General features: G+C 40.8%; 1 protein-coding gene across 4 annotated transcripts in view; it reads right to left on the bottom strand.

Annotated features, from left to right (window-relative positions):
• Nucleotides 1–20,857, bottom strand: part of CYP2C19 (cytochrome P450 2C19) — a 136,334-nt gene that overhangs the window by 66,976 nt on the left and 48,501 nt on the right. For 2 of the 4 annotated variants that reach the window (XM_063727449.1, XM_024253963.3), the window contains exons 2-5: nucleotides 9,245–9,407; nucleotides 8,925–9,074; nucleotides 3,791–3,951; nucleotides 2,463–2,639 (exon numbers count right to left, since the gene is read on the bottom strand). In XM_063727449.1, the coding sequence (XP_063583519.1) occupies nucleotides 2,463–2,639; nucleotides 3,791–3,951; nucleotides 8,925–9,074; nucleotides 9,245–9,407 (651 nt within the window). Of the gene's footprint in view, nucleotides 1–2,462; nucleotides 2,640–3,790; nucleotides 3,952–8,924; nucleotides 9,075–9,244; nucleotides 9,408–11,138; nucleotides 12,417–14,758; nucleotides 15,257–20,857 lie in introns of those variants that run through there. The other 2 variants (XM_054522678.2, XM_063727450.1) reach the window with 2 other exon arrangements.

Below are 20,857 nucleotides of genomic sequence, written 5' to 3'. Positions count from 1 at the left end.
ATACCACTTTACATTCACTAGGATGGCTTTAATAAATACAGAAAATTACAAGTATTAGCAACTATGTGGAAAAATAGAAATCCTTCTACATTGCTGGAAGGAATATAAAATGCCACATTCACTGTAGAAAAGTTTGGCTCTTATACAAGAAGATAAACATAAAATTACCATTTGACCCAGCAAATCAACTCCTGAGAATATACTAAAGAATGATGAAAACATGCCCATAAAGAAACATACACAAATGGTTAAAGAAAGATTATCTATAAGAGCCGAAATTTGGAAACCATGCAAATGTCCATAAACAGATGAATAACAATTCGTGATAAATGTGCGTAGAAAATAAAATATACTTTATCCACAAAAAAGAATGAAGTACTGATATATGCTACAACTTAGATGAGCCTCCAAAACATTGTAAGTGTAAGGACCCAGAAATAAAAGGTCGCATATGCTATGAGTTCTTTATATATCCATAACAGGCAAACCCATAGAGACAGAAAAAAGATTAGAGGTTATTACATGATGGAGTGGGGGAATGGAGTGATTATTTAGCGAATATAATATGTTTTTGTGGCATGATAAAAACATTTTGAAACCAGAGAAAGCTGGTGGTTGCACAGCTCCTTTGAAGAAATTGACAAGTTGATCCTAAATTTCATATGAAGATTCAAGGGACCCAGAATAATGAAAACAGTATTGAAAAAGAACAACAAAAGACTCACACTCCTTGATTTAATAAGTTGATATTATTACAAAGGTACAGTAATTAAGACTTCAAGATGGTATACTATAGGCATTAGGACAGACATATAGATAAATGGAGTAGAATTGAGAGCCCCCCAAAAAAACCCTTCACACATTTATAGTCAATTGGATTTTGACAAGGTTGTCAAGACAATTCAATAGGAGGAAAAAATAGCCTTTTCAAAAATGGTGCAATGACAAAAGACGTGATGTTTACACGATATCTGATAGATACCAAATTCCAATTCTTATCTGTACAAATCATTTTAGTTCACACTCAGTGAAGCCTTCCCTCTTCCATCCACCTACTCTTTCCCATCACACTCCTCTACGCCTCCATGTAAATCATTCCAACCCATCTGAAACCCCTCCTCTGACTCTCACTGCAAATATTTTAAGGCCTATTTCAATCTGCAGGAATGCAGGAAACCCACCTAGGTTAAACCATTCTTTCCCATTCTCAAATAAACTGTGTGCAATAATGATGCCCATTTTCAACCTATGACATAATATTTTATATTTTCTAACTTGTTGATAATTGCTTCCATTTCATCTAAAATCTGCATTTTGTTTCCCCTTGGGTAGATTTTTGTTATTATTATTATACTTTAAGTTCTGGGATACATGTGCAGAACGTGCAGGATTGTTAAATAGGTGTACATGTGCCATGGTGGTCTCCTGCACCTATGAACCTGTCATCTACATTAGGTATTTCTCCTAATGCTATCCCTCCCCTAGCCCTCCACTCCTTGACAGGCCCCAGTGTGTGATGTTCCCCACCCTGTGTCTATGTGTTCTCATTGTTCAACTGCCACTTATAAGTGAGAACATACGGTGTTTGATTTTCTGTTCCTGTGTTAGTTTACTGAGAATGATGGCTTCCAGCTTCATCTATGTCCCTGCAGAGGACATGAATTCATCTTTTTTATGCCTCCATAGTATTCCATGGTGTATATGTGCCACATTTTCTTAATCCAGTCTGTCATTGATGTACATTTGGGTTGATTCCAAGTCTTGGCTATTGTGAATAGTGGCACAATAAACAAATGTGTGCATGTGTCTTTATAATAGAATAATTTATAATCCTTTGGGTATATACTCAATAATTGGATTGCTGGGTAGAATGGTATTTCTAGTTCTAGATCCTTGAGGAATCGCCACACTGCCTTCCACAATGATTGAACTAATTTACACTCCCACAAACAGAGTAAAAACATTTCTATTTCTCCACATCCTCTTCAGCATCTATTATATCCTGACTTTTTAATGATCACCATTCTAACTGGCATGAGATGGTATCTCATTGTTGTTTTTATTTGCATTTCTCTAATGACTTCTTTTGAAAAGTGTCTGTTCATATCCTTCACTCAGTTTTTGATGGAGATGTTTTTTATTTTCTTTTAAATTTGTTTAAGTTCCTCCTGCGCTGATCTCACTGGAAGCTGCAGAACAGAGTTTTTCCTATCCTGTCATCTTTATTGTTCAGGTAGATTATATTTATCTAAACAATTTTGTCTATGTATTCTAATTATTTAACAATTTAATTTTCTATTTTCTATGATGCTTACTGGATATTCATGCATACAATAAAAACTTAAATATGCTTCTCAAGCATTACTCCTTGACCTGTTAAACATCCGTAGTAAACCCAAAACTAGTCAATGAATCACAAATATGCAAGCAGTCACATAACTAAGCTTTTGTTAACATTTTACCTCCTCCATTTTGATCAGGAAGCAATCAATAAAGTCCCGAGGGTTGTTTACGTCCATCGATTCTTGGTGTTCTTTTACTTTCTCCGAAATATAACTTTCCATAAAAGCAATGTTTTTAAGAAATTTGTTATGGGTTCCCGGGAAATAATCAATGATAGGGGGAAAATTATTGCATATCTAAGAGAAAACAATAATTTATTAAATTAAAAGCATTTGATAAAGACATACATACCATATACCAAGCTCTGGTTGTAATTTAAAGCTGTAAATGTAAATAAAATATATTGTATATCTTGATGGGGAAATTTTTATTGTACATATGTAGTAATTCTCTGATTATAAAAGATTTGAGAAAGAAAATTCTGACCAGAGAATCAAAGATGATAATCATTTCCTAGACTCATACCTCCTTTTTATAGTATAAAAGCATCTTTATATTAATTATCTTACTTTTTACAATTCTTCTCTACAATCTTGAAATATAAGATGGCATGAATTACTACATTCATGTTTTGGAGATGACAGCATAGGTTAAAAGAGTTTGCACAACCTGATTGATAGTACAAAGCTAGTCCCTGCTATATTGATTTCTATCAAGCAGCCTCTGAAATTGAATTAGTATTTTAGAAGTGGGAGGGGCTCAAAGATTCTTCAAATTCCAACTGTACACCAGAGCAGTTAAATGACTTCTGTAAAATCATACAATTATTATTTAGGCAGAGTATAAAACATGCCAATTCAGCACAGGGTAAAAGTATGATGTCTGTTTATGGTTCATACACCAAAAAAACAATAATTTTGTCATTCCTAACCCAGCTATCTCATCAGCTAGAAACCCAACTGAGATATCAAACACCCCTGCCCTATTCAGTGTTTCTTGACAGCTTCTGTGGTTCCAAATATTCTCTCTCCTTGAAGGAGATAACATCTTTTAGATTAGGATATTTCTGTCACATAATATGACAAAGTGTGAATTGAAGGACAAGCCTTGTGGGTAATGGAAGACTCCAAAGTGCCTGGATGTCCATGGAGTGATACAAGCATGCTTTGGGGCTGTCACCAAAGCACTTTATAGAAACAGGTCTTTGGAGTTTAGTGGAAAAAACACTGATCAGGGAGCTTAGAAGCCTGATCTATATTGGGGTATTCATTTCCTGTGCATAAAATAAAGAACTTTGACATCTTTCCCAGATATTCAACCCATGGCTGTCTAGGCAAGACTGTAGTATTCAAAAATGTACTTCAGGGCTTGGTCGATATAGAATTTTGGATTTCCCAGAAAAAAAGACCTTAAGTGGTTTCTCAGGAAGCAAAAATCTTGGCCTTACCTGGATCCAGGGGGTGCTCACAATCCTGGTGTTTTCATTCAATTTTTCCATCAAGTTAAGAAATTGCTGATCTTTATAATCAAAACGTTTCTGGAAAATAATGGAGCAGATCACATTGCAGGGAGCACAGCCCAGGATGAAAGTGGGATCACAGGGTGAGGCTAAATGATTGGAAACAATTTTAAAATACGAGTAAACATTAGATATAAAACAGTTTGTATTTGTTAACAGATAATAATAATTTAGAAATTTTAAGCAATATCTTACCTATGAATTCCCTTAAAAGCAAAAAAGAGTTTGGCATGCATAAAATCAACACATCACTTTTACATTAATCCCTAATTAACCATTACAGCCTAGCTGGTTAAATAATGGTTGCTCAAATGCTAAATTTACATTCCCGGCCTATTTGTCTTTTACTTTGGAAAGAAAAAAAAGAGACTTTTTTAGAAACTGAATAATTTAAGATTCAGAGGGAATCACATCAGTCTGCAAAGTCTGTAGACAACAAAGCACTGAGATAGAAAGGGTGAGAATAGTTGGGGATTTCAAAGCTTTTTATATTACAACGAATAGCTGAAAGAATCATGTATTGAACCAGTAGAGAGGAACTAGAGAGACTATGGGTGAATTCATGTATTTGAGGAAATAAATGTAAGAAATAGAATGTGTTTTATGAGAACAAAAACAAACATAAATGAATAGTATGTCTAACACAGATTAGTTTGTCAAAAAAAAATTAAACAAAAACTTGTTATTTGAAATGAAAATCCCAGATAAGGCAAACAAGGAAAAGTAAATTAGGTAGGGCACAGTGGCTCACGCCTATAATCCCAGCACTTTGGGAGGCCAAGGCAGGTGGATCACCTGAGGTCAGGAGTTCAAGACCAGCCTGGCCAACATGGTGAAACCCCATCTCTGCTAAGGATGCAAAAATTAGTCGAATGTGGTTGTGGGTGCCTGTAATCCCAGCTACTTGGGAGGCTGAGGGAGGAGAATCACTTGAATCCAGGAGGCAGAGGTTGCACTGAGGTGATATCACACCAGTACACTTCAGCCTGGCAAAAGAGTGAGACTCCAACTCAAAAAAAAAAAAAAAGAAAGAAAGAAAGAAAAGAGAAAAGAAAAAAAGTAAATTAATAAATGGAGTTTTTTGTTTCTTCTTTAGTTTTTTAAAAATGAATTTTCTTCTCTAGGAATTAAATGCCCGTCATCTCTAATCATCCTTCAAATTTAACTTATTTGAAATTTGACATTGATTAGACCAAGTCTATCATTTAATAGCTAAATAAATTAAATTATACAAAAAGTTTTCTTGTTTGGTGGAGGATCTCTGAAATAAAGTTGTTGTAATCAAGTGATTGTTAAACTTTATTTTTTTAATTTTTTAATTTTACTTTAAGTTCTGGCATACATGGGCAGAATTGTGCAGATGATTTGTTACATAGGTATACATGTGCCATGGTGGTTTGCTGCATCTATGAACCTGTCATCTAGGTTTTAAGCTCTACATGCATTAGGTATTTGTCTTAATGCTCTCCCTCCCCTTGCCCCCCAACCCCTCAACAGGCCCTGGTGTGTGATGTTACCCTTCCTGTGTCCATGTGTTCTCATTGTTCAACTCCCACTTATAAGTGAGAACATGCGGTGTTTGGTTTTCTGTTCCTGTGTTAGTTAGCCGAGGATGGTGGTTTCCAGCTTCATCCATGTCCCTGCAAAGGACATGAACTCATTCTTTTTAATGGCTGCATAGTAGTCTGCAGTGTATATATGCCACATTTTCTTTATCCAGTGTGTCATTGATGGGCATTTGGGTTGGTTCCAAGTCTTTGCTATTGTAAATAGTGCTGCAATAAACATACGTTTGTATGTATCTTTATAGTAGAATCATTTATAATCCTTTGGGTATATACCCAGTAATGGGATTGCTAGATCAAATGGAATTTCTGGTTCTAGCATTGAGGAATTGCCACACTGTCTTCCACAGTGGTTGAAATAATTTACACTTCCACCAACAGTGTAAAAGCATTCCTATTTCTCCACATTCTCACCAGCATCTCTTGTTTCCTAACTTATTAATGATCACCATTCTAACTGGCATGAGATTGTACCTCATTGTGGTTTTGATTTGCATTCTCTAATGACCAGTGATGATGAGATTTTTTCATATGTTTGTTGGCCACATAAATGTCTTCTTTTGAGAAGTGTCTGTTGATATCCTTCACCTACTTTTTGATGGAGTTGTTTGTAAGAGATCCATCAGAGTGGTGGGGAAAAAGTATAGGTAAAGGAGCAGGCCTTCTGAAAGGTCGGAAGGCTCTGCATAGCTTCAGGTGAGAATAGCTGAAGGCAGCTGTTCTCTAACCCTGAGGCAGAGGACGAGGAGTATGCACAAGGGAGGGAAGGGGAAGTCATCTTGAACAGGCTTGTTTACTTATGTTGACCAGGAACTGACCTTTGATCATCCGTTCTTGATGTTCCCTGAAAGGGGAACAATAAATTATTAATTACCTACAGATTGTGTGGGCTCCAGATTTTCAGCATTGTGCCTGCACTGAATAAAAGGATGCAACTCCATCTTCTCGAGGCTACACTCTGGCCACTTGAGCCAGACAGTCCCCTAGCTGCTCTTACACCTCATACCTGTATATGAGTACTCATTTCATCCATTGGCCAGGGTCTGCAGAACAGATCCAGCAGTTTTTTATTGTTGTTGTTTTGTTTTTTTCTTGTAAATTTGTTTAAGTTCCTTGTGGATTCTGGATATTAGACCTTAGTCAAATGGATAGATTGCAAAAATTTTCTTCCATTCTGTAGGTTGCCTGTTCACTCTTATGAGAGTTTCCTTTGCTGTGCAGCTCTTTAGTTTGCCATTTGTCAATTTTGGCTTTTGTTGCCATTGCTTTTGGTGTTTTAGTCATGAAGTCTTTGCCCATGCTTATGTCCTGAATGATATTACCTAGGTTTTTCTAGGGTTTTTATGGTTTTAGGTTTTATGTTTAAGTCTTCAATCCATCCTGAGTTAATTTTTGTATAAGATATAAGGAAGGGATCCAGTTTCTGTTTTCTGCATATGGCTAGGCAGTTTGTCCAACACCATTTATTAAATAGGGAATCTTTTTCCCTTTGCTTGTTTTTGTCAGGTTTGTTGAAGATCAGATGGTTGTAGATGTGTGGCATTATTTCTGAGGCCTTTGTTCTGTTCCATTGTTCTATATATCTGTTTTGGTATAAGTACCATGCTATTTTGGCTTCTGTAGCCTTGTAGTATAGTTTGAAGTCAGGTAGCATGATGCCTCCAGCTTTGTTCTTTTTGCTTAGGATTGTCTTGGCTTTACAAGCTCTTTTTTGATTCCATATGAAATTTAAAGTAGTTTTTTCTAGTTCTGTGAAGAAAGTCAATAGCAGCTTGATGGGAATAGCAATGAACCTATAAATTACTTTTGGCAGTATGGCCATTTTCACAATGTTGATTCTTACTATTCATGAGCATGGAATGTTTTTCCATTTGTTTGTGTAATCTCTAAATTCCCTGAGCAGTGGTTTGTAGCTCTCCTTGAAGAGGTCTTTCACATCCCTTTTAAGTTGTATTTCTAGGCATTTGATTCTCTTTGTAGCAATTGTGAATGGGAGTTCACTCATGATTTGACTGCTTGTCTATTATTGGTGTATAGGAATGCTTGTGATTTTTGCACATTGAATTTGTATCCTGAGACTTTGCTGAAGTTGCTTATCAGCATAAACAGTTTTGGGGATGAGACAATGGGGTTTTCTAAATATACAATCATGTCATCTGTAAACAGAGACAATTTGACTTCCTCTCATCCTATCTCAATACGGTTTATTTCTTTCTCTTGCCTGATTGCCCTGGTGAGAACTTCCAATGCTATGTTGAATAGGAGTGGTGAGAGAGGGCATCTTTGTCTTGCTCTGGTTTTCAAAGGGAATGCTTCCAGATTTTGCCCATTCGATATGATATTGGCTATGGGTTTGTCATAAATAGCTCTTATTATTTTGAAATATTAAACTTTATATTTAAAGAGCTTCCAAATTGACACCTATAGGCCCTAAATAGTGACTTTAGTCAAAAGTACTCTGAATGAATAGCAAGGCATTGAACAGCTGGAAGTCTGTTGAGTGTGTGTGTATCATTCACAGATAAATCTGATTTTCAGTCTTTCACTTCATTTGGAAAACAGAATTTTAAAATGAGGTAATTTGGTATCCAAGCTGATAAACTGATTCATTGTAAAACTTCATAGGTGAGTAGAGTTGGCAGTGGAAAATAATAATTACCATAAATTTCTAAGCCAAAATTTCATAAATATGGTCAGAAAGAGATAAGCAAAATGAAACAGAGCCAAATTATACTTAAGGAAAAAAAATTACAGAGTTATTACTAATAATTAAAATCTAGTTAAATAAATTATTTTATAAATTGACATTTGTGTATTTCACAGAATTATGTTATAGCATATGTTTACTCAAAATAAATCAATAGAGTAACAAGCAATAATTAACACTATTTTTTAAATAATGCTGTACTTACAGACAAATAAAAATTGATGAGAACTACACTAAGATATGACTAAGCAATAAAAACTGTAGAATGTCATTACTAGACAGAACAGCAAGCACGGGCCTAAAAGAAACACTAGACAAGTCAGTGAGGCTGACCATACAAACACAGTCCAATTAAATAAAAGCACATTCCATTTGGTTCATGCTCCCTAGGGTTGTGATAGGGCCATTCCCACCGTGTCCACTTGTCAAGTATTCTCTGGTGACATGTTCTGGAATAGGTAATGGGAAAAACACTGCTCTTTAACTCTTTCAAAAATGAACTCAAAATCTATATTCATCATTTCTTTTTTGAAAACAAAGAAGCAAAGTTCAGGAGAACATAGGATTAAATGAACCTTTTATACCCACACTGTATGCACAATCATGCCTGTACACACACAGCACAAATATGTGCAAATTCCCTTGGCTCTCAGCTTCAACCCCTGCTTCACATGAGCTAACAACCAGGACTCCAAATAAAAGATCTGGCCACCCCTGAAATGTTTCCAAGAATGTCAGTAGAGAGGAGAGCAGTCCAGAAAGGTCAGTGATAGAGAGTGTGTTCACCCACCCTTTGTTTTTCTCAACTCCTCCACAAGGCAGTGGGCTTCCTCTTGAACACGCTCCTCAATGCTCCTCTTCCCCATCCCAAAATTCCGCAGCGTCATGAGGGAGAAACGCCGGATCTCCTTCCATCTCTTTCCATTGCTGAAAATGATTCCTAACAGGAAGAGAAACAGAAACTAGGAGGGAGATCCCAGGCAAGAAAGAGGAAGCTGACACCGGGCAGCCATGTGGATGGGCCAAGCTCTGCCCGAGAAGCTCTGCTAGTCTGTTTTCCATCCTCCCCATCCCCAAGACAGATGCTGAAACAGGGACATGCACACCTACCAAATCCTCTGTTAGCTCTTTCAGCCAGTGGGAAATGGCCTCTTCCAGAAAACTCCTCCCCACGATCAATCAGGGCTTCCTTCACTGCTTCATATCCATGCAACACCACCATAGGTTTCAAGCCAAAATACAGAGTGAACACAGGGCCATAGACTTTTGAGAGCTAGAAAAGGAGATACAGTTAATAGCAAATGAAGTCACTGTTTTGTCCATTTACTAAGCCTGACTTAGATTCATATTTTCATTGTATTTGAATGCTTTTATTCAGTTACACAGGCTCAAATATTTCTGAATTGTATATATAAACATGATGATGATTATTATACTTGCCACTCAGATGGCCTATGATGTTCAAGGCAATGGTCAGACAATTGCTACACAGATTACAATTAATCCTCACACCAACATGTTCAGCAGGTCTATTTGCTCTATTTTAAACAAACAAACTGAGCCAAGAGAATGACAAATTCATTTTCAGTGTCCCACAGCTAATATACAGAAGACCCAAATTTGAAACTTCGCTTTTTCCAATACTCATGCCTGAGAAATTTATCAGCACTCTCGTGTCTACCTTAAGACAAATACCCAGCTTCAAGAACTAACAATTTCCTGGTCTAACAGCCTTTTATGATTAGCATGCATCATAGCATTTATAGTAAAATCACCTCTCTATGGACTCCACCTAGAACCCCCAAAAGCCCATGTAGAGGTCCCCATTGCTGGGTCAATAGTCCCCACAGCAGTACTCCTAAAATTAGGTGGCTATGGGATTATAAGAATCACCTTAATCCTTAACCCCCAACAGAGTTTATAGATTATTCCTCCCTCATACTATCCCTATGAGGAATAATCATAACAAGCTCAACTTGTCTGTGCCAAACTGATCTAAAATCACTCATTACTTACTCCTCCATAAGCCGCATGTATTATCATGGCTATTCTCATTAAAACCCCCTGAAGTTTTACAGTTGCAACTGCCCTAATAATTACCCATGGACTAACCTCATCCCTATTATTCTGCCTTGCAAATTCAAACTACAAACAAGTACACAACCAAACTGAGAGGTGAAGCCATCTGGGCTTCTGGGTTGGGTGGGGACTTGGAGAACTTTTCTCTCTAGCTAAAGGTTTGTAAACACACCAATTAGTGCTCTGTATCTAGCTAAAGGTTTGTAAATGCACCAATCAGCACTCTATAAAAATGCACCAATCAACACTCTGTGTCTAGCTAAAGGTTTGTAAACACACCAATCAGCACTCTGTAAAATGGACCAATCAGCAGGACATGGGTGGGGCAAATAAGGGAATAAAAGCTGGCCACCCAAGCCAGCAGCGGCAACCTGCTCAGGTCCCCTTCCATGCTGTCGAAGCTTTGTTCTTTCACTGTTCACAATAAATCTTGTTGTTGCTCACTCTTTGGGTCTTCACTACCTTTATGAGCTGTAACACTCACTGCAAAGGTCTGTAGCTTTTCTCCTGAAGCCAGCAAGACCATGAACCCACAGGAGGAATGAACAACTCCAGACGTGCCACCTTTAAGAGCTGTAACACTCACTGCAAAGGTCTGCAGCTTCACTCCTGAAGCCAGCAAGACCACAAACCCACCGGGAGGAATGAACAACTCTGGATGCACCACCTTTAAGAGCTGTAACACTCACTGAGAAGGTCTGTGGCTTCACTCCTGAAGTCAGCAAGACCAAGAACCCACCAGGAGGAATGAACAACTCTGGATGTGCCACCTTTAAGAACTCTAACATTCACTGTGAAGGTCTGCGGCTTCACTCCCAAAATCAGCAAGACCATGAACCCACCAGAAGGAAGAAACTCTGGACACATCTGAATATCTGAAGGAACAAACTCCAGACACACCATCTTTAAGAACTGTAACACTCACCATGAGGGTCCGCAGCTTCATTCTTGTAGTCAGTGAGACCAAGAACCCACCAGAAGGAACCAATTCTGGACACATTTTGGTGACAATGAAGGGACTTTTGCCTATTGCCAAGTGGTTAGTACCATTGGATCCCTTTCACTTGCTATTCTGTCCTATTTTTCCTTAGAATTCAGGGGCTAAATACCAGGCACCTATCGGTCAGTTAAAAGTGACCAGTGTGGCCGCCGGACTAAAGACACGGGTGTCAGGCTTTCTGGGAAAGGGCTCTCTAACAATCCCTGACTCTTTGGAGTTGTGAGCATTGGTTTGCCTGGAACCAGCTTCCACTTTTCCTGTATTTCTGGGCCGAGCCAAGGGTCGACAGAGAGGAAAGTCATTCAGCTCCGGGGTCCTGACAACAAGTTGGTTGACCCTGTGGCCATGAGCAGAACTCTCAAAGTCATGTCACCCAAGCAAGACTTGCCCATCTATCCTATCTATCCTGACCCTTGCCTCCTGGGTCCTAGTGCCTGCCAGACAAACTTCCTCTTGCCTCTCTTCTCTGAGGCTAGTCCTGCTTCTAAAAACCACTGCCTGTCTCTGGTGATTTTCTAGTTTCTCCTATATGAATGATTTCTAGTATAAACTCCAGGACTCTGTTATCTTCTTTAGGCACCCAGGCTCACCAATCAGAAAGACATAATTTTTGCCCAAAGCCCCATTTTAGGGGGTACTCTCTGGAATTTTAGAATCCCTCCTCAGACAAGCAGCCCTAACAAAAACTATTCCTGAAGCTAGGATATGGGGATCCTCAGAAATTCTATCCTTCCTATTCATATAAATGAGGACAAAAGGCATCACTCTTCCAACTCTGGAGATCCCTTCCCTCCCTCAGGATATGGTCCTCCACTTCATTTTTGGGGCATAATATCTTTATAGGACACAGGTAAAGTCCCAATACTAACAGGAGAACACTTAGGACTCTAACAGGTTTTTGAGAATGCGTGGTAAGGGCCAATAAATCTGATTTTTCTCGCTCCTCTTTGTGGTCTAGGAGGACAGGCAGGGGTACAAGTTTTCAAAAATGCATTGGTAAGGGCCACTAAATCCGACCTTCCTCAGTCCTCCTTGTGGTCTAGGAGGAAAACTAGTGTTTCTGCTGCTGTGTCATTGAGCGCAACTATTCCGATCAGCAAGGTCCAGGGACCGTTTTGCGTTCTTGGGCAAGAGGTACTTCTACTGCTGCATCAGTGAGTGCAACTATTCTGATCAGCAGGGTCCAGGGACTGTTGCAGGTTCCTGGGTGGGGAGAAACAAACAAACCAAAACCATGGAGCATTTTGTCTTTCAGATAGGAAACAGTCAGGCATCAACAGGCTCACCCTTGAAATGCATCCTAAGCCATTGGGACCAATTTGACTCAGAAACCCTGAAAAAGAGGTGACTCATTTTTTTCTGCACTATGGCCTGGCCCCACTATTCTCTCTCTGATGGGGAAAAATGGCCACCTGAGGGAAGTATAAATTACAATGCTATCCTGCAGCTTGACCATTTGTGTAAGAGGAAAGGCAAATGAAGTAAAATACCTTATGTCCAAGCTTTCTTTTCATTGAAGGATAATACACAACTATGCAAAGCTTGCAATTTACATCCCACAGGAGGACCTTTCAGCTTACCCTGTATCCTAACCTCCCCTTAGTTCCACTTCCTATTAATGATAAGCCTCCCCTAATCTCCCCTTCCCAGAAGGAAATAAGCAAAGAAATCTCCAAAGGACCACAAAAACTCTTGGGCTATTGGTTATGTCCCCTTCAAGCTGTAGGGGGAGGGGAATTTGGCCCAACCTGGGTACATGGCCCCTTCTCCCTCTCTGATTTAAAGCAGATCAAGGCAGACCTGGGGAAGTTTTCAGATGATCCTGATAGGTACATAGATGTCCTACAGGGTCTAGGACAAACCTTCAATCTCACTTGGAGAGATGGCATGCTATTGTTAGATCAAACCCTGGCCTTTAATGAAAAGAATGTGGATTTAGCTGCAGCCTGAGAGTTTGGAGATACCTGGTATCTTAGTCAGGTAAATGATAGAATGACAGCCCAAGAAAGGGACAAATTCCCTACTGGTCAGCAAGCCATCCCCAGTATGGATCCCCACTGGGACCTCGACTCAGATCATGGGGACTGGAGTCATAAACATCTGTTGACCAGTGTTCTAGAAGGACTAGGAGAATTAGGAAAAAGCCCATGAATTATTCAATGATGTCCACCATAACTCAGGGAAAGGAAGAAAATCCTTCTGCCTTCTTCGAGTGGCCACAGGAGGCCTTAAGAAAATATACTCCCCTGTCACCCAACTCACTAGAGGGTCAATTGATCCTAAAAGATAAGTTTTTTACCCAATCAGCTGCAGATATCAGGAGAAAGCTCCAAAAGTGAGCCCTGGGCCCTGAACAAAATCTGGAGGCATTATTAAACCTGGCAACCTCAGTGTTCTATAATAGGTACCAAGAGGAACAGGCCCAAAAGGAAAAGTGAGATCAGAGAAAGGCCACAGCCTTAGTCATGGCCCTCAGACAAACAAATCTTGGTGGTTCAGAGAGGACAGAAAATGGAGCAGGCCAATCACCTGGTAGGGCTTGTTATCAGTGTCATTTACAGGGACACTTTTAAAAAAGATTGTCCAATGAGAAACAAGCCGCCCCCTCACCCATGTCTGCTATGCCCAGGCAATCACTGGAAGGCACACTTCCCCAGAGTGCAATGGTTCTCTGGGCCAGAAGCCCCCAACCAGATGATCCAACAACAGGACTCAGGGTGCCCAGGGTAAGTGCCAGCTCATGTCATCACCCTCACTGAGCCCCGGGTATGTTTAACCATTGAGGGCCAGGAAATTGACTTCCTCCTGGACACTGGTGCAGCCTTCTCAGTGTTAGTCTCCTGTCCTGGACGACGGTCCTCAAGGTCCGTTACCATCTGAGGAATCCTGGGACAGCCTGTAACCAGGTATTTCTCCCACCTCCTCAGCTGTAATTGGGGGACTTTGCTCTTTTCACATGCCTTTCTCGTTATGCCTGAAAGTCCCACACCCTTATTAGGGAGGGATATATTAGTGAAAGCTGGAGCTATTATCTACATGAATATGAGAAACAAGTTACCCATTTGTTGTCCCCTACTTGAGGAGGGAATTAACCCTGAAGTCTGGGCACTAGAAGGACAATTTGGAAGGGCAAAAAATGCCCACCCAGTCCAAATCAGGCTAAAAGACCCCACCACTTTTCCTTATCAAAGGCAATATCCCTTAAGTCCTGAAGCTCATGAAGGATTACAGGATATTGTTAAACATTTAAAAACTCAAGCCTCAGTAAGGAAATGCGGCCATCTCTCCAACACCCCAATTCTAGGAGTACAAAAACCAAATGGTCAGTGGAGACTAGTGCAAGGTCTTATACTCATCAGTGAGGCAGTAATTCATCTATATCCAGTTGTACCCAACCCCTATACCCTGCTCTGTCAAATACCAGAGAAAGCAGAATGGTTCACCATTCTGTACTTCAAGGATGCCTTCTTCTGTATTCCCCTGCACTCTGACTCCCAGTTTCTCTTTGCCTTTGAGGATCCCTCAGACCACACGTTCCAACTTACATGGACAGTCTTGCCCCAAGGGTTTAGGGATAGCCCTCATCTGTTTGGTCAGGCACTGGCCCAAGATCTAAGCCACTTCTCAAGTCCAGGCACTCTGTTCCTTCAGTATGTGGATGATTTACTTTTGGCTATCAGTTTGGAAGCCTCATGCCAGCAGGCTACTCTAGATCTCTTGAACTTTCTAGCTAATCAAGGGTACAAGACTTCTAGGTCAAAGGCCCAGCTTTGCCTACAGCAGGTCAAATATCTAGGCCTAATCTTAGCCAGAGGGACCAGGGCCCTCAGCAAGGAATGAATACAGCCTACACTGGCTTATCCTTACCCTAAGACATTAAAACAGTTGTGGGCATTCCTTGGAATCACCAACTTTTGTCAACTATGGATCCCCAGATACAGTGAGATAGCCAGGCCCCTCTATACTCTAATCAAGGAGACCCAGAGGGCAAATACTCATCTAGTTGAATGAGAACCAGGGGCAGAAACAGCCTTCAAAACCTTAAAGCAGGCCCTAGTACAAGCTCCAGCTTTAAGCCTTCCCATAGGACAAAACTCTTTATACGTCACAGAGAGAGCAGGGATACCTCTTGGAGTCCTTACTCAGACTCGTGAGACAACCCCACAACCAGTGGTATACCTAAGTAAGGAAATTGATGTTGTAGCAAAAGGCTGGCCTCACTGTTTATGGGTAGTTGTGGCAGTGGCTGTCTTAGTGTCAGAGTCTATCAAAATAATACAAGGAAAGGATCTCACTGTCTGGACTACTCATGATATAAATGGCATACTAGGTGTCAAAGGAAGTTTATGGCTATCAGACAACTGCCTACTTAGATATCAGGTGCTACTCCTTGAGGGACTGGTGCTTCAAATACATACATGTGTAGCCCCCAACCCTGCCACTTTTCTCCCAGATGATGGGGAACCAAGGTAGCATGACTGCCAACAAATTATAGTCCAGATTTATGCCACCTGAGATGACCTCTTAGAAGTCTCCTTAGCTAATCCTGACCTTAACCTATATACTGATGGAAGTTCATTTGTGGAGAATGGGATACAAAAGGGCAGATTATGCCATAGTTAGTGATGTAACTGTACTTGAAAGTAAGCCTCTTCCCACAGGGACCAGTGCCCAGTTAGCAGAACTGGTGGCACTTACCCGAGCCTTAGAACTGGGAAAGGGAAAAAAAATAAATGTGTATACAAATAACAAGTAGTTTATCTAATCCTACATGCCCATGCTGTAATATGGAAAGAAAGGGAGTTCCTAACCTCTGGAGAAACCCCCATTAAATACCACAAGGAAATTATGGAGTTATTGCCCTCAGTGCAAAAACCCAAGGTGGTGGCAGTCTTACGCTGCCAAAGCCATCAGAAAGGTGAAGGAGAAAAGGCAGAAGGAAACCATTGGGCAGGTGCTGAGGTCAAAATTGCTGCCAGGCAGAACCTCCCATTAGAAATACCTATGGAAGGACACTTGGTATGGAACAAACCCCTCCAAGAGATTAAGCCCCAGTATTCCCTGACTGAAACAGAATGGGGACTTTCACAGGGGCATAATTTTCTCTCCCCTCAGCGTGGTTAATGACAGAAGAAGGACAGGTACTTATACCTGAAGTCAGCCAGTGGAAAATACTTAAAACCCTCTTCCAAACTTTTCGTATGGGTATTGAAAACACTCATCAAATGGCCAAATCCCTATTTACAGGGCCAAATCTCCTCCAGACAATCTGACAGGTAGTCAAAGCCTGTGAGGTATGCCAAAGGAAGAATCCCTTGGTCCATCATAAGGTCCCTTTGGGGGAACAAAGAATAGGTCACTAACCTGGAGAGGAGTGGCAGTTAGACTTCACCCATATGCCTAAGTCAAAGGGATTTCAATACTTGTTGGTCTGTGTTGATACCTTTACAAATTGGATAGAAGCTTTCCCCTGCAAGACAGAGAAGGCTGAGAAAGTGATTAAAGTCCTAATTCATGAAATAATTCCTAGATTTCGGCTTCCCCAAAGCTTACAGAGTGAGCTGGCTTTTAAAGCCATGATAACTTAGGGAATTTCCAGGGCGCTAGGGATACAATATCACCTTCACTGCACCTGAAGGCCACAATCCTCAGGGAAGGTCAAGAAGGCAAATGAAACACTCAAGAGGCATTTAAGGAAACTAACACAAGAATCTCATCTCCCATGGCCTACTCTTTACTCTTTTGTCCATGGCCTTGTTGAGAATCCGAAATTCTCACAAAATGAGGCTCAGTCCAAATGAAATGCTGTATGGATGGCCTTTTTTCACAAATAACCTCCTACTTGATCACGAAACGGCCAACTTGGTCAAAGATATAACTTCTTTGGCAAAATATCAATGAAACCTTAAAAACCTACCTGAAGGATGTCACAGAGAAAAGGGAACAGAGTTGTTTCAACCAGGAGATCTAGTGTTGATCAAATCTCTCCCCTCTACCTCCCTATCTATGGCCTCTTTGTGGAAAGGACCATACTCGGTAATCCTCTCTAACCCCACTGCAGTTAAGGTGCAGGAGTGGAATCTTGGATTCACCACACCTGAGTTAAATTTTAGACATCCCTTGAGGAACCTGCAGGACCATCAGATCAGGAGTCCCAAGATCAGCCAGACCAGCCTCAATACACCTGCAAACTGTTGGAGGACTTGCATCTCTTATTTCAGAAGGAAACATCCCAGACTAAAAAGGCTCCTACCACTGATCCTGAAGAAAAACCCCTTCCTCCTTAAAAAAGATAAGTGAAAACCTACATAATCTTTATCTTTAACACCTCTTCTTGCCCCTTTAATGGAACCCTTTTACTATTTCATCATATTATTAAGCAGCATACTAACCATACTCTCTGCAATAGGACTATATACAGTAGCTCCTGCTGGGTGAAAATCCTAATCACTTCAACCTTCTTTCTATCTTCCTTCTGACAGCAATTTACTCCTACCTTTAACTCGGCCTGGATAAAATGATCTCATCTTCCAGAGCACGATCTTTACCTTCCTATTTATTCTTTGCCTATCTATCCCTCCTGCTTCCTTGGATACCTCATACAATCACCCCTCCCCTTCCACTAGCTCCTAATTATCTCTACAAGACTCTGAAATTAACCCAATCTTTGTTAAACCAGTCCAATCCTTCCCTGGCAAATGACTGTTGGCTTTGTATCTCTCTATCAACCTCTGCTTATGTTGCCACCCCCATTCACACAAAAAACTGGGTCTTTACCAAATTAACCTACCACCCTCATTATGACGGAAAAGACCCTTTCCAACTTCTAAATATGCAATCATTAGCTGACTTCTCCATCTCTGATAGGACCAAGAATACCCTAACAGGATGTGCAATCCAACTTTTATGTTCTTACATTTCCAACCTCACCTATTACACAAGCAATGAAAAGCCCATACACAGCTTTGTAACTACAAATACCACCTTAACTTTCCAAGCACCTGTATGAATCCAATGCAACCTGCTATCAGGCCTGCCCCTGAGGCACCTACTACCCCATCAGTGTAATTACACCCTACAACTTCAAGCCCCAACTGATCATAGTAATTTCCAAGTCACTCAAACAGCTCTATTCAGATGGATTGTCCACTTCTCAGGGCCCCAAAATATCATCACCTCCTCCCTGCTTAACAAACAGTTCCAAGTTTTGTAATGGCAAACATACTCTCTGCATGGCCATTCACCCCTGGACCCCCTGCAGCAGCTCCCCAACCACTAGCAAATGTCTTCTCATCCCCTTTCAATCACTCTTTTGAATGGCTCCTAGTAGACACAAAACTTTTTTTTCTCCAATGGGAAAATAGAACACAGGAGGCCACTCAGTTTGCTCCCAGCACCCCTTTCCAGCCACTCACTGGAGCTATCTTGGCAAGTACTCTAGGAGTATGGGAAAATGAAAGCAACAAACACACACCTTTTTAACATACACAACCAGTTGTGTCTACCCAGCCAAGGTATATTCTTCTTATGTGGAATGTCGACCTATATCTGCCTTCCCACTAACTGGACTGGCACCTGCACCTTAGTCTTCCTAAGTCCCAACATTAACATTGTCCCAGAAAATCAGACCCTATCAGTACCCCTCAAAACTCAATTCCATCAGTGCAAAGCCATACAACTAATATCCCTACTTATAGGGTTAGGAATGGCTACTGCTACAGGAACCAGAATAGCCAGTTTATCTACTTCATTATCCTACTACCACACACTCTCAAAGAATTTCTCAGACAGTTTATAAGAAATAACAAAATCTATCCTTACTCTACAATCCCAAATAGACTCTTTGGCAACAGTGACTCTCCAAAACCACTGAGGACTAGAGCTGCTCACTGCTGAGAAAGGAGGACTCTGCACCTTCTTAGGGGAAGAGTGTAATTTTTACACTAACCAATCAGGAATAGTATGAGATGCCACCCAGCATTTACAGGAAATGGCTTCCAAAATCAGACAATGCTTTTCAAACTCATACCAACCTCTGCAGTTAGGCAACATGGCTTCTCTCCTTTCTAGGTCCCATGGCAGCCATCTTGCTATTACTCACCTTCAGGCCCTGTATTTTTAACCTCCTTGTCAAATTTGTTTCCTCTAGGATCAAAGCCATCAAGCTACAGATGGTCTTACAAATGGAACCCCAAATGAGCTCAACTAACAACTCCTACTGAGGACCCCTGGACTGACCCACTGGCCCTTTCACTGGCCTAAAGAGTTCCCCTCTGGAGGACACTACAACTGCAGGGCCCCTTCTTTGTCCCTCTCCAGCAGGAAGTAGCTACAGCAGTCATCACCCAATTCCCAACAGCAGTTGGGGTGTCCTGTTTAGAGGGGGAGATTGAGAGGCGAAGCCAGCTGGGCTTCTGGGTCAGGTAGGGACTTGGAGAACTTTTCTGTCTAGCTAAAGGATTGTAAACACACCAATCAGTGCTCTGTGTCTAGCTAAAAGTTTGTAAATGCACCAATTAGCACTCTGTAAAAACGCACCAATCAGCACTCTGTGTCTAGCTAAAGGTTTGTAAAGGCACCAATCAGCACTCTGTAAAAACAGACCAATCAGCACTCTGCAAAATGGACAAATCAGCACTCTGTAAAATGGACCAATCAGCAGGACATGGGCGGGGCCAAATAAGGGACTAAAAGCTGCCCACCTGAGCCAGCAGCGGCAACCTGCTCGGGTCCCCTTCCATGTTGTGGAAGCTTTGTTCTTTCACTCTTCACAATAAATCTTGCTGCTGCTCACTCTTTGGGTCTGCACTACCTTTATGAGCTATAACACTCACCGCAAAGGTCTGCAACTTCACTCCTGAAGGCAGCGAGACCACAAACCCACCAGGAGGAATGAACAGCTCCAAACATGCCACCTTTAAGAGCTGTAACAGTCATTGTGAAGGTCTGTGGCTTCACTCCTGAAGTCAGCAAGACCATGAACCCACCAGAAGGAAGAAACTCCAGACACGTCTGAACATCTGAAGGAACAAACTCTGGACACAACATCTTTAAGAACTGTAGCACTCACCACGAGGGTCCATGGCTTCATTCTTGAAGTCAGCGAGACCAAGAACGTACTGGAAGGAACCAATTCCAGACACAAAAGCATACTAATAGCACGGGGCCTTCAAAGACTACTCTCCTTGAAAGTGATGACTCTTAACTAGCCTCACCAATCTTGCCCTGCCCCCTACCATCAATCTAGTAGGAGTAGTCTTCATAACTACAGCCTCATTCTCTTGATCTAATCATACCATCATGCTTATAAGGCTTAATATACTAATCGCAGCCCTTTACTCTCTGTATATGCTAATTATTACACAATGAGGTGTATTCACATATCATATTAACACTGTTAAAACATATTTTACTCAAGAAAAAACCATGATACTTATACATCTTCTAACCGTCTTTCTACTATTACTAAACCCTAAGGTCATTTTGGGGTTTATATATTGTAGCTATAGTTTAATTAAAACATAGTTTGTGGATCTAATAATTGAAGTCTATAACTTCTTATCTACCACTTATCTGCTTTTGCTGGTCCTAAACCCACAGCTACTTCCTTTACAACAGGCATAAATTATTTCTTCAGAGAAGTT

This window comes from Pongo abelii, chromosome 8 (assembly GCF_028885655.2).
Source record: "Pongo abelii isolate AG06213 chromosome 8, NHGRI_mPonAbe1-v2.0_pri, whole genome shotgun sequence".
Lineage (NCBI taxonomy): Eukaryota > Metazoa > Chordata > Mammalia > Primates > Hominidae > Pongo > Pongo abelii.
This window is presented reverse-complemented; position numbering and strand designations above follow the sequence as displayed.